Source organism: Spinacia oleracea, chromosome 1 (genome assembly GCF_020520425.1).
Source record: "Spinacia oleracea cultivar Varoflay chromosome 1, BTI_SOV_V1, whole genome shotgun sequence".
Lineage (NCBI taxonomy): Eukaryota > Viridiplantae > Streptophyta > Magnoliopsida > Caryophyllales > Amaranthaceae > Spinacia > Spinacia oleracea.
Genome location: NC_079487.1, coordinates 4,885,259 through 4,898,624, shown reverse-complemented (window position 1 = coordinate 4,898,624; position 13,366 = coordinate 4,885,259). Strand labels below are relative to the sequence as shown.

Here is a 13,366-nt window from a genome sequence, read left to right as displayed (position 1 = left end):
ATAGCGGTGGCTTGATTTTGATTATTTAAATACAATTAGGAGCCCTACTTCTACCATGGTTAGAAGTTAGAACTCGTGTAAATTATAGTCCTAATAGGATTGTAAATTTGTACTTAAGGTGAATAATATACAATCAATGATCATAAATTAACGTTTAGACACTTAGAAAATTAGCAGAAATCGATTAGGAATTGGTAGATACTTTAATCTAATTTAAATTACACTATCCATCCTAATGCAATATAGAATATTGTTGGCCATTAATATTCTCTATGTATTTGAGTAGTAAATAGACTTATTAAAAGGTGTAAGATAATTCATAATAAACAACATTGCTTTTAGAACTCTAGAAGTGATATCGGAACAAATATCTTTTAGTCCCTTATTGTAATTTGTGAGGATATTAGTAAATCGTCGTCTCAATCAACTCTCAAGTATAATCTTATACTTATGAGATGTCAATGTTATGTTGGGTTTCGTTTTACTCCACTTATATTACCTAAATTTATGTTAACTTAATTATTTTATCTGAAATAAACTTATTTTATGAGAAATAAATTTATTTATGTGTGAAAATGACTGAAAAATTTATTTTTTTCGAACTTATACTCCATTATTTAAACTTATGTGAACTTATCTAAACTTACTTTTACTAAAATGAGTCAAAATAAGTCGAACAGATTAGAGAACCTTGCTTACAAGCATATTACTCCATCCTTTTCGAAATAATAGGGACTATTTACTTTTTCACGCTGACCAACGTAAATGTTTGAACATTAATATTCTAATTTTGTATTGATAAAATTATAAAAAGTTGATATTTCTAAAGTACATATCGAGACGAATTAAATAAGACTTCAAATGACTATATTTTTCTTTACCCATAAATTACAAATGATAGTCAAACTGAAATTTGTAAATAGTGCTGAAAGATGGAGTGTTCCAATTATTTCGAAACGGAGGAAATATGTAGCATCTTTTGGACATCGTATTTCCAACCATCAACGTATTGGCTTTTGTTATGGACCTTTTCTTCTTTTTATTTTTATTTCTTGATAAGTTAGGACTTAAAAGGCCATTGCTTATTTGGAATTTGGATGGCACAATCTAAATTTGCAAATTGGGCCTTTGGGAAGAAGGCCTATCTCTTTTTAGATGGCACGTGATAGGCAGGTGACATATGGATAAAGCGATAACACAGGGAAAAGAAGAGCAAAAACCCCTCTCTCATTTCTTGCAATTTCCCAAAACCCCATTCAAAAATTTGTGTTACTACCAAAATCTTCAATATCTGGGCGATCTATCTCCTCCAAAGTCAATTAATTTTTGATTTGGGAAGTTCAAAATTATCATCATCATCAAATAATCAACAACAAAAGCAAAAAAAAACCCAGAAAAAATGGCAACAATTTCATCAATCCTCCCATGTCATGGTCTCCTTCAACACTGTTCATCATCTTCTTCTTCTTCAAAACCCAAGTTTTCATCGCAAAATCTGGTCCAATTGCAATCTTTTAGCAATGGGTTTGGTCTAAAATTGAAGACTAGAGTCTCAACAAATCCGCCATTGTTGAAGGTTCGAGCTGTTGTAACTGAAGAAACATCTTCTTCATCTACTGCATCATCATCTTCAGATGGAGAAGGAGCTCGTAGATTATATGTTGGTAACATTCCAAGGAATCTCAATAATGATGAGCTTCGTACTATTGTTGAAGAGCACGGTGCTATTGAGATAGCTGAGGTTTCTTCTTCTTAGCATTCTTTTTTTTACATCATAATTTTTTCTGGGGTTTTGTGTATTTTCAGCAATTTATGTTTGGTGTGAGTAAAATTAGCATTTCATTTGGTTTTTCTGCTATTTTGTTCTGTTTGCTTAATGGGTTTCTGTATATTTGGGAGTTTGTTCATTTATTTGGTGTTTATCAACTGTCAAAAGTTTATGATTCTTGTAGAGTAAGAATAGGTGAGTTCTACATTTTACAAGATTAATTCAGGAGAGTACTGAGCATATGTGTATTTAACAAAATGGATATAGGCGTCACTGGCTCTAGATCATGTATACCTTGATGGAAGCAATGTATATCATTTGAAGAGGTGGAGCACTTGATGACTTGATGTAGCTCTTATTTTGGTGTTTAAGGTTTGTACTTCATAAATATTGTTTCTTTGAGGTATGAAGTAGAATGGTATGAAGTAGAATTTGATGATGTTGATCTATGGAGGGCACACTGGACATTGGTGGTTGAAGAAGGTTTGGCTGTTAGATTAAACTACACTGGAAATATGTGAGGGTTGTAAGGCGCTGCTGATTTACTGGTTTTAAGGTGAAAAGCTCAATATTAGTTAATCGAGGATACAGAGCTTGGTGTGGCTGTTTTTCTGTGAGATTTTTTCTTTTCCTATTGATGTTTCTTAGTCATCTTTTCGTCCCCTGAAATGGTTTGAAATCATAACGAATTGGATACCTACCGCAAAATGTGAACTATATGATTTGTTTCTCTTCTCTATACAGTAATGTGGTGAAACAAGAGAAAGAAAGAATACTCGCTGGTTGTGAACCGTTTGAGAATAAGCATTGCCTTAGTAACCCCATCCCTGTATTGCCCCTGTGATACTCCTTGGGAACTAAGAATCACTTTATGCTAAAGCCTCTTCGAGTCTTCAGGTATAAGACATCTTCAAAGGAATATCAAAAGCCCACGTGTAGAACAGACATGAAGTTTTGGGCAAGTCACAACAGTATTCGTTGTTAGCCTGATCTTGCAATTACCCTGCTCCTATCATTATGTATATTGAACTATAGGACAAACAGGAATATTTTTTGAGAAGCCTGCGCCTCATTAATGATCAGAGGAATTTTCATTATCAGACTTCAAGTCTCTTTTGTGGATTCACAGTAACATTCGTCCATTTGTTATCAGGAGAAGGGAAATCATGTAGCAGAAACATACCCCAATTGGTGTCTACAGTTATTGGTTGCAGTTAGAGAAAATCATTATGCAGCTTGCAGTTGAATGGTTGAAGTGTTGAACCGAGATACACCATAGGCTTCTGCTAATCTAGAAATTTTAGTAATGATTAAATGATTCTTACTCTTATATTCGTCATCTTCATCTTTACCCCATTGCTTCAAAGAGGCTCCCGCAAGAAGCGGGGTAAGGGGGGGCCAGTGGGGGGGTCGGGTGTACGCAACCTTACCCCTGCAATTGCAGAGAGGCTGTTTCCAATTGACCCAAAAACAATAACGGGACGACGACGGGACGACCATCTTCTAATTCATGGAATGGAAGCGAAGAGGTATTAAGAGCCATTTTGATTAAGTCTTTTACATCCCACAGCCAAAAGAACAAATGAATCTTTGGCTCCATCGGATATATAATAATTCTTTTCATACAAATACTCTTATATTTGTATGAAAAGAATTATATTTTTTCTATCATCCGTGTGACCTATTCACTTTTATCTTGGAGCTCACTTCTATTTGTGATCACTTAGCTTTTCAATTAAAGAAAATGGCGTATTCTGGGGTATGAATGGGAGATTCCTTAGAGGTTTTCTTTCTTCAATATCCTTTCTTTGTTGCCTGAGTAGACCTCCTAAATGGTCCAGCCTTTCCTCTAGCAAATTTCAGTTGGAAGGGCAAGTTCCCTCTTAAGTTGAGAGGTTTCATGTGGACGCAGCTTTGGGATGGAATGATGGATCAATACAAAGTATATGCTCCGAAAACAGTGGCCATTTTTATTTGCTTTGTCGAGCTAATTGTGAATCTTGATCACATGTGTTCCTTCTCTAAGAGCTCCTTGCTACAGTTGGGGAGAGCCTTGGGGTGCATAAAGTGTTTGGGAATTTGGTTTGTCATTCTAATATAAAGGATAGGGTACAAATTCGTTTTGTGGAGTTTGGATGGGCGAAGTGGAAACAGTGGCTGTGCAAAATGCCACTTTAGTTATTCCGTGAACCATTTGCTGGAATGGAATGGTCGTATCTTTGACGGAGTTGCTTGTTCTTGTGATAATTTATGGGTTAAGGCTACTTTGTTAGTGTCATTATGTGCTAAGGCAACTGGGGATTTTATCCTGTATCCAATTGGAAAGATACTATGGAACTGGGCTAACTTGTAAAGATTAATTTGTTTTCTTCTCGAGGGCACCTCTAAGGGCCGGCATAAAAGTAAGATACTGAGCTGAATAGTGAAGAAACTATTAGTCTACATCAAACTTCTAAACCCTCTTCCTTTTCTATGACCACATTGGTTGTATCTGAGTTTTTGAGGATAAAGAAATAGATGGCTTTCAGCTTTGGTTCATACACATTTTCGCTTTTTGGAGGAATGACATGATTCACATGAAGAAAATGGGTTAGAAAGAGCGTGTAGCTCTAGAAGTCTAGATAGAAGCGAAAAAAGGAAGAGGATCTTTGTGGAAGACCACAGTAGATAGGTTTTAGGTTCATGTAGCTGACCCTATCCTTTTGGGAATAAGGCTTAGTTGTGGGCGATAATAACAACTGGAAAAGATTAAGTGATGCCTTTTCGTTTAATAGGTTTCTATCAACCATGAAATTTGTTGTATGCTTATTACTGTACTGTATTGTCTAGGGTGATCTGTTAAAGAATTTTTCATTAGTAATTTATGCCAAGGTTGCATAGAAAACTAAGGGTCCACAGGAAATCTTTCTCTGTTATTTTTAAGTGATAGTTCTGATAAACACTTGAAACACTACCTGTTTCCTGCAGGTGATGTATGATAAATATTCTGGAAGAAGCAGAAGGTTTGGTTTTGTGACAATGAAGACTGTTGAAGACGCGAATGCAGTGATTGAGAAATTGAACGACACAGTATGTACTTTTATACTCAGGGTCTGTATACAAGTATTGCTTCGGTTTTTGCTCATATTTCTCCTTCTCTATTGCCCTTTCTGGTGCAGGAAATCGGTGGGCGTAAAATCAAAGTGAATATTACTGAGAAACCGTTAGAAGGTATGGATATAGCAACAACCCAGGCAGAGGATTCACAATTTGTTGAGAGTCCGTATAAAGTATATATCGGTAATCTTGCAAAGACAGTGACGAATGAGTTGCTAAAGGATTTCTTCTCAGAGAAAGGGAAGGTTCTCGGTGCAAAGGTTCAACGGACACCAGGGACCTCTAAATCTAATGGTTTTGGGTTTGTTAGTTTCTCATCAGAAGAGGAAGTTGAGGCTGCAATTCAAGCTCTCAATAATTCTGTAAGCTCAAACCAACCGTGATTCGCACATTATAATTGGATCATCTGAATATATCAAAGTTCCTTTAAATTGTTTTTATTGCATCTTCTAAATTCTAATGCAGATACTTTTGTTTGTAGGTTTTGGAAGGACAAAAGATACGCGTCAACAAAGCCTAGATTAGTATCAGAGAGTTTACTGTGTTACTGTTTTACTACTATCGACATCTTCGTGGTAGCAATCAGCATCTCCTCTTTAAGACATAGCTACAATTTTTGCTTAACAGTAATAATTCTCACTTACCGTTTTAATGGGAAAAAATTAGCCTATTGTTTGCACGATGATGCTTTAAAGAAGATGTTTGCTTAATAGTATTATTTTATACTGTACTAGATTTGTGCCTTCCTGTGTTTTTGGCTTGTTGGGGTTGTATTTTTGACGTGAGCTCTATCTTATATTATGTGTACTTGGCAACTAAGTGTCAATGCTGCTATCTTTTTTATTGGATCTTTTTCTCATTTTATTGCCTTCCCTAAATAATAGATTAGGTACTGTTTTAAGTTTTATTTTTGTCGGACATGAATGTCTAGTGAACATTCGGTTGACGGTAACGTAATAATTGGCTGTTTTGTGGGCCTATAGGGCTTTGTTTGGGCGGTAACTTGGGGGTCCACATATTTTGGCCCAAATAAAGGGGTCGAAATTGGGTTTTGAGGCCCGTAAATACCCGATGGTGCAACAATCTTCAAGGATGTTTCGGGAAGTTCTAGAGTATTGTTGAACATTATAGCTTGGATTTCTCTAGATGCTTATAGCATGAGATAGAGCCCATTAGTAAAAGCCCCTTTTAGGAGCCTAAAAATAGGGTTCCTTGTTCATTTGTACATATCATCAAACACTTAGACCCTGTTTGGCCAAGCTCCTAGAGCAGCTTCTAGGAGTGAGAAGTAGAAACTTGGCCAAACAAGGATTTTTGTGTTGTAGAAAACAGCTTCCTAGAAGCCCAAACTAGCTTCTATGGGCTTGAGAAACAGAAGCTCCAAAAGGAGGCTTCTGATTTTAGTTTCTCGGGGAGCTATTCCCCTCATTTAATGAGAGTATATTTTTTGACAGCCTTGCCCCTCTGAATAGAAAAAATGACCTATTGTCCCTCATATAATAAATAAATCAAGTTCATTATTTCTCTCTCATCTTTACTGTCTCTCCTACTTCCCTCAACTCACAACTGTCTCTCCTACTTCCCTCATTATTTTTGATCGATGCATCCCGGAGAACGCAGACCACCTACATCGTCGATGAATACTCCACCCGTTCGTCCACCCACGAAATCTACGACGAGCAACACAGCTAATAAGGTGAATTTAATTATTTATACAAATCTGTTTCCCCAATTAATTTGTTAGGGGTAGAACCCTAATTTCTGTAATTTTGGTTGAATAGGGGAAATCGAAGATGCATCCATCTACTATTCCTTCTCCTCCTTCAAATCAGGTGAGTTTAATTAAAAGAAATTAGATTAGTTTTGTTTATCCTACTTTCCTCTCCAATCTCTGACCCATTAACTTTTTGATTCAAACAAGTCGGCGTCGGCACTAGGCCGTGATTGTTATATTAATTCCTTAATGCTAGTGTGTGGTTGTGTTCTGAAACAATTTGTTTTATCTACTTTGATTTGGGCCAGTTACTCAATGTCTAGAACTCCTAAATTTAAAGACCCTGTTCTACAAATTAAGCAAATTTTGATAAGAATAAGTTTTATATAAGTTAGTTTACAGATGTTAAGATAAATGAAATGATTAAAAAAGTTTAAACACTTGACTAAAATCATGTAAAAAATAAATTTGCAAGAGGAAATATAAGTTGCTGCTTGGTTTTGATAATGCAAAGTACTATCATCAAGAAGAACCGGCTGGGTTTTGATAAGTACTATATTTTGATAATGCTACATCCTACTAAGAATTATTTTGGTAATGCAAAGTACTATCATCAAAGTATTATAGAATATATGATGATCATTAAGTTACAATTTGTTAAACCACTTTCTAACTAACACATCCTAATTATTTATTACTTCCCTTGAATAAATTGTTTGCCAAATTTTGACTCAACCAAACATAGAACAGAGAGGCAATTCAAAATATTTGTATACTGAATTTTTTATTAGAGAGGCAATTCAAAATATTTGTATACTGAATTTTTTATTACTTTCATAGATTATTTTTTATCCTATGTTAGTTGTTTATTTGTTATATTTTTCAATCTAATCTTATGGAGTTAGATGAATGAGCAAAAAGTGAAGAGATCAAAAGCGACGTGGGATGATGAATCAACTAGAATATTTTGTGAGGTGTGTGCTGATGAGGTGCATGCAGGGAATAGACCAAACACGCATTTTAATAGGGTTGGTTGGGATAATGTGGTTAAGAAATTCCAATTAAGGACTGGAAAAAGGTATGATCAAAAACAATTGAAAAATAAGTGGGAGAAGTTGAAAAGTGAGTTCTCGACATGGAAGAATCTACACAAGGAGACGGGATTAGGTTGGAACCACGACAACAACACTATCGATGCATCTGAAGACTGGTGGGAAAACAAAGAACAAGTATGTCTTCTCTCTTGAATCTATTACATATCTGTTATTTATTTTCCTTAAGCTTTTGTTACTAATCGTATATACGGGTGTGGTACATTTGTGTAGGTGGATGCTAATGCTGCAATTTTCCGTGAAGGTGGTATTAAGAACTTAACGGAGCAAGAAATCATGTTCTCGAAAATATATGCTTCTGATGCAACTTCATGGAATCCTTATTCAGAAGAAGAAGTTGTAGAAGAGACTGAGGTAGAAGTAGAAGATGACTCTATAGTAGGAAATTTTGATGTAGAAGATGAGGAACAGGTTGACATAACTCTTGATTCAAACACTACTCAAACACATCCTCTACAACCTGAAAGTGAGAATATTAGGAAGTCAAATGTAACTATACCTACTGGTGTGAAAGTGAAGAATGTTTGTAAGGGAAAGAAATCTAAAGTGAGCACTGCTAAGCTAATGCAAAATGAGCTAAAACGGATTGTTGGGGCAATGGAGAGTTTCTCTCAGTCTAGTGCAACAGTAACTTCAAGAAGAACCGATCTCCCAGGATGTAGCATTCAAGAGTGCTTAACTTTGTTAGGTGTAACACCTGGTGTTGAAGTAGGCAGTGAACTTTATATGTTAGGGACTCGCTTATTCATGAAGAAGGAATGTAGAGAGATGTTTGTTGCCCTTCCCGGTGAAGATATTCGAAGTGCTTGGCTTGATCAAGAACTACTAAGGGAGAAGGAGAAGAATAAAACTTAAGTTATTAATTAAAATTTATTTTTCTTGTTTGTGTTGAACTATAGTCTTTATACTTCCATGTTAGTTATTTTAAATTTCTTTATCATCCACTTGTATCAAACGTTGCTCTTTATTTATTTATATTTAAGTGACCTTGTTTGTTTCTTGTTTTAAATGGTTATTCTTTATCAGATTTATTCAAGTGGGAGTGACAATGATGAATCCACAGATGAAGAAATTGAGGATATGTTACTTGAAGAAGAATTGAAGGGTAAACAAATGATGTTATCGGCTGCTGTAGGGGTAACGATACTTACCAAGTACTATTTTAAATACTTGATAAAACAACCCCCTAGAATTTCATTGTGTTCTGGATGGCAATGGGTACAAGAAGTGCTTTCAACTCCAGGTGAGAGTTATAGGATGTTTAGAATGGAGTCTGATGTGTTCTGTAGTCTTGCTAAATTGTTGAAAGACGATTATGGTTTGAAGTCTACTAGGACCATGTGTTCTGAAGAATCACTTGCAATGTTTATATATTTATGTGCTCAGTTTCAATCAAACCGTAATCTGCAAAATAGGTTTAAACATTCGGGGGAAACAATCAGTAGAAAAATGAATGAAGTTCTTAAAGCTATGACTAAATTTTCTAGAGATATTGTGAGACCTTCTGATCCATATTTTAGGGAGGTCTCGGTCAAAATACGAGGTAACTATAAGTATTGGCCACATTTCAAGGATTGTATTGGTGCCATTGATGGGACTCACATCCCATGTGTTGTTCCGGAAGAAGATAGAATTCCTTACATAGGGCGTAAAGGGCACCCAACTCAAAATATTCTGGCAATTTGTGACTTTGACATGTTGTTTACATACTTTGTTGCTGGGTGGCCTGGATCCGTTCATGACAATCGTGTTTTAAAGAATGCAATGGATAATCCAAAGAAGGCGTTCCCTCATCCACCAGAAGGTAAACTTTTGTGTATTTTATGACAATTAATATTATTACGTACTGTATATTATGTAATATCTCATTTTTGCAATGTAGGTAAATATTATGTTGTTGATGCGGGTTATCCTAATATGAAAGGATTTTTGGCTCCGTTTAAAGGCCAACGATATCATATTCCTGATTATCGCCGTTCAACTCAACCTCCAACCGGTTATTACGAAGTCTATAATTATAAACACTCTTCATTAAGGAATGTGATTGAGCGAACATTTGGAGTATGGAAAAGTAGATGGAGGATACTATCCATGATGCCAAATTTTCCACTAGAAACACAAAACAAGATTGTTGCTGCAACTATGGCTATGCACAACTACATTAGAAGACATGCACTTGAAGATTTGGAATTCGACAAATGCGATGCGGACCCAAATTATATTCCTGTGGTGGAAGAAGATGCTCAAGATATTGGTGGTGGTTCTTCGAGTACTTTACGAGAAGATCACGATGGCTCAATGGATGATGATAGCATGGAGTCTGTCCGGCACAACATTGCATCTTCTATGTTGAAACAAGATTTGCAAGAGCAATGTGTATAAAAGGTTATTACTAGTTGTGTATTAAACATATTATATTAACTTAAAATAGTTTGGTGGAAATTGGTTTAAATTAAAAAAAATACCCGAGCTATCTTTTCTCAATATATTATTATATATATGTCGTTGGAATAAATTTTGGTTTAACAAAATAATTAATGCATAATAAGGATAATATTTTTTTTAGGTAAAAGTTAACATGGAAATTATTTATAATAGTATGATTTAGAATCAACAATAACATCTTTTAAGAATTAGTTAATAATAGACAAGAAGTTATAACAAAAGCAATGGGCCAAACAATGTAAAAGTGTTTCTGTTTCTAAGAAGTGCTTCTTAAACTGTGTGGCCAAACACCTTCACGGTTTCTCTAGAAACAGTTTCTAGAAAACTACTTTTAGGAAACAGAAACTGTTTCCTAGAAGCTTGGCCAAACAGGCTCTTATACTTTCCCCATTTCAAAATATTTGCAGATCTTGCATGGCTTGCTGGGCGATGGCCTGGCTTCGTTCTGGGCCTTCGTCTAGCGAGCCTCGTCCGATGCTAATTCGTACGATACGCTTCCAATTAAATTCCCGATTTCGGAATTCATTTCCGATACGAACAATATTTAATATTTCCGATTCCGGAATTAATTTCCGTTTCGAACAAATATTTAATATTTCCGTTTCCGGCATTATTTTCCGATTCCGATAATATTTCCGATTCTGACAATATTTCCGTTTCCGGCAATATTTCCGATTCCGGCAATATTTCCATTTCCGATAATATTTTCCGATACGTACCATGTTTCCGTTTCCGGCAACATCTACGACTTGGATAATATTTATATTTCCGATACGATCCATATTTCCGTTTCCGGCAATATCATCGTTTCCGGAGTATTCATTTCTTGCTTGTGACGATCTCAGCTCCCACTGAAACCAAGATCCGTCGATTCCGAATATCCATAGATAGAGTATTTAATGCCATTAAATACTTGATCCGTTTACGTACAATTTGTGTGACCCTACGGGTTCAGTCAAGAGTAAGCTGTGGATTAATATCATTAATTCCACTTGAACTGAAGCGGCCTCTAGCTAGGCATTCAGCTCACTTGATCTCACTGAATTATTAACTTGTTAATTAATACTGAACCGCATTTATTAGACTTAACATAGAATGCATACTTGGACCAAGGGCATTGAAGGAAATAATGCCCTTGGTCCAAGTATGCATTCTATGTTAAGTCTAATAAATGCGGTTCAGTATTAATTAACAAGTTAATAATTCAGTGAGATCAAGTGAGCTGAATGCCTAGCTAGAGGCCGCTTCAGTTCAAGTGGAATTAATGATATTAATCCACAGCTTACTCTTGACTGAACCCGTAGGGTCACACAAATAGTACGTAAACGGATCAAGTATTTAATGGCATTAAATACTCCATCTATGAATATTCGGAACCGACGGATCTTGGTTTCAGTGGGAGCTAAGATCGTCACAGGCAAGAAATGAATACTCCGGAAACGATGATATTGCCGGAAACGGAAATATGGATCGTATCGGAAATATATTATCCAAGTCGTAGATGTTGCCGGAAACGGAAACATGGTACGTATCGGAAAATATTATTGGAAATGGAAATATTACCAGAATCGGAAATATTGCCGGAAACGGAAATATTGTCAGAATCGGAAATATTACCGGAATCGGAAAATAATTCCGGAAACGGAAATATTAAATATTTGTTCGAAACGGAAATTAATTCCGGAATCGGAAATATTAAATATTGTTCGTATCGGAAATAAATTCCGGAACTGGAAATTTAATCGGAAGCGTATCGTACGAATTAGCATCGGACGAGGCCTGCCGGACGAAGGCCCAGCACGAAGCCGGGCCATCGCCCAGCAAGCACGCGCGCAGCCAAGGCAGCGCCCAGGCCTACCGCAAGGCAGGCCCAGCGCGCGCCAAGGCCACGGATGCGTGGGCCGCGCTGCGTGGGCTGCTGCTCGCACGCGCATGGGCAGCCCTTGTGGCTGCCGTGTGTGTGTGAGTTTGTGCTCATGCGTGATTCCTAAATCTACAAGAGTCAGTGTATGATTAAATTTCTATTCCTATTGGATAAATTAATTAAATAGAATTCATGTAGGATTCTAATTTCAATTAATTCGTATCCTACTAGGATTACGATTCCTTTTCCATAACTCTATAAATAAAGGCCTAGGGGTCATTATTTATACAACAAGTTTTAAGTATTCAAAACTAAGATTTTTAAGCAGAAAAATCAGCCAATATTCTTGCCTACCTAACCGAAAATATTAGAACCTTAAGGGCGATTCTAGTTGGTCAATCTTAAGGCGGATCCGGACGTGCTGTGGACTATCTACGGAGGGACGACACTTGGAGTCCTAAAGACTTGTTCTTGTTCGGTTCGGGCGCAGCTAGGGAAGGCACGCAACAAAGAGTATGCATCTAAACTATGCTAAATGATTATGTGTAAATAATATGTTTCCTGGCTTTATGGTTTTTCCGCATGATTTATGAACTGTCATATGAATCATAACCTAACAGTGGTATCACGAGCCCCTTATTATTTTCATAATCTAAATTGCATGAACATGGTTAAATATTACAAATTTGCAAGAATTAAAAGGGGTGATTAATTTTCGTAATTGTTAATTAATTGCAAATTGCGTTTATTTAATTATACGTACGCAGTTTTTCGGCAGTTTCTTCGTTACTCATCCGAATTGAGTGATTTTTGTGTCAATTCCGCATGTAAAAGGCATTCTAAAATTTTGACAAAAAAAATATTTTTCAAATTCGAACCCAGAATTCTCAAATTCGAAGCCTAACTATGACTTTTCGAAGGTTTTAGTTTTTCGAATGCAAAATTTCGTAAATTTAAGATGTTAAATTAAATATTTGCAATTCTTGTTGATAAATCTTGAATTTTTGATTGACCTACTGCATATGTTTAACAAGTTTGAATGCCTAGTCTTGTTAATTATGCAATCTAATTTGTAATTATGATTAATTTGTTGAAAATTAGAATAATTTAGAATTAATTTGATTTTCATAATTAATTGTAATTTAATTAGAAACCTATGATTAAAAACCACCATAAAAATTGAAAATTTACGATAAATTTTAAATTTTTATGACCTAGACTTGAATCCATAACAATCGGAAATCAATTGGATAATAAATTTTCGATTTTTCGCCCTAAAATTATGAAATTAATATTATTTATTAATTTGTCATTAATTTTAAATATAAATTTTAAATTTTTATGCGATTCGTTCATAAAACTTGCAC

General features: G+C 35.6%; 3 protein-coding genes across 3 annotated transcripts; all 3 read left to right on the top strand.

Moving 5' to 3' along the window:
* Positions 1 to 1,098: 1,098 nt before the first annotated feature.
* LOC110774927 (30S ribosomal protein 2, chloroplastic-like) lies at positions 1,099 to 5,707 on the top strand. Its single transcript, NM_001426272.1, has 4 exons — positions 1,099 to 1,741; positions 4,736 to 4,837; positions 4,927 to 5,226; positions 5,346 to 5,707. Exons 1-4 carry the CDS (start codon positions 1,400 to 1,402, stop codon positions 5,382 to 5,384), a joined length of 783 nt encoding a protein of 260 aa, NP_001413201.1. The 5' UTR covers positions 1,099 to 1,399; the 3' UTR covers positions 5,385 to 5,707.
* Positions 5,708 to 6,334: 627 nt separating this feature from the next.
* Positions 6,335 to 8,647, top strand: LOC130466242 (L10-interacting MYB domain-containing protein-like). Its single transcript, XM_056834971.1, has 4 exons — positions 6,335 to 6,560; positions 6,646 to 6,696; positions 7,484 to 7,807; positions 7,904 to 8,647. Exons 1-4 carry the CDS (start codon positions 6,465 to 6,467, stop codon positions 8,543 to 8,545), a joined length of 1,113 nt encoding a protein of 370 aa, XP_056690949.1. The 5' UTR covers positions 6,335 to 6,464; the 3' UTR covers positions 8,546 to 8,647.
* Positions 8,648 to 8,698: 51 nt separating this feature from the next.
* On the top strand, positions 8,699 to 10,072 carry LOC110775422 (uncharacterized). The gene is made up of 2 exons (XM_021980023.2): positions 8,699 to 9,494; positions 9,573 to 10,072. The coding sequence occupies exons 1-2, from the start codon at positions 8,699 to 8,701 to the stop codon at positions 10,070 to 10,072; spliced, it is 1,296 nt and encodes a 431-aa protein (XP_021835715.2).
* The last annotated feature ends 3,294 nt before the right edge of the window (positions 10,073 to 13,366 follow it).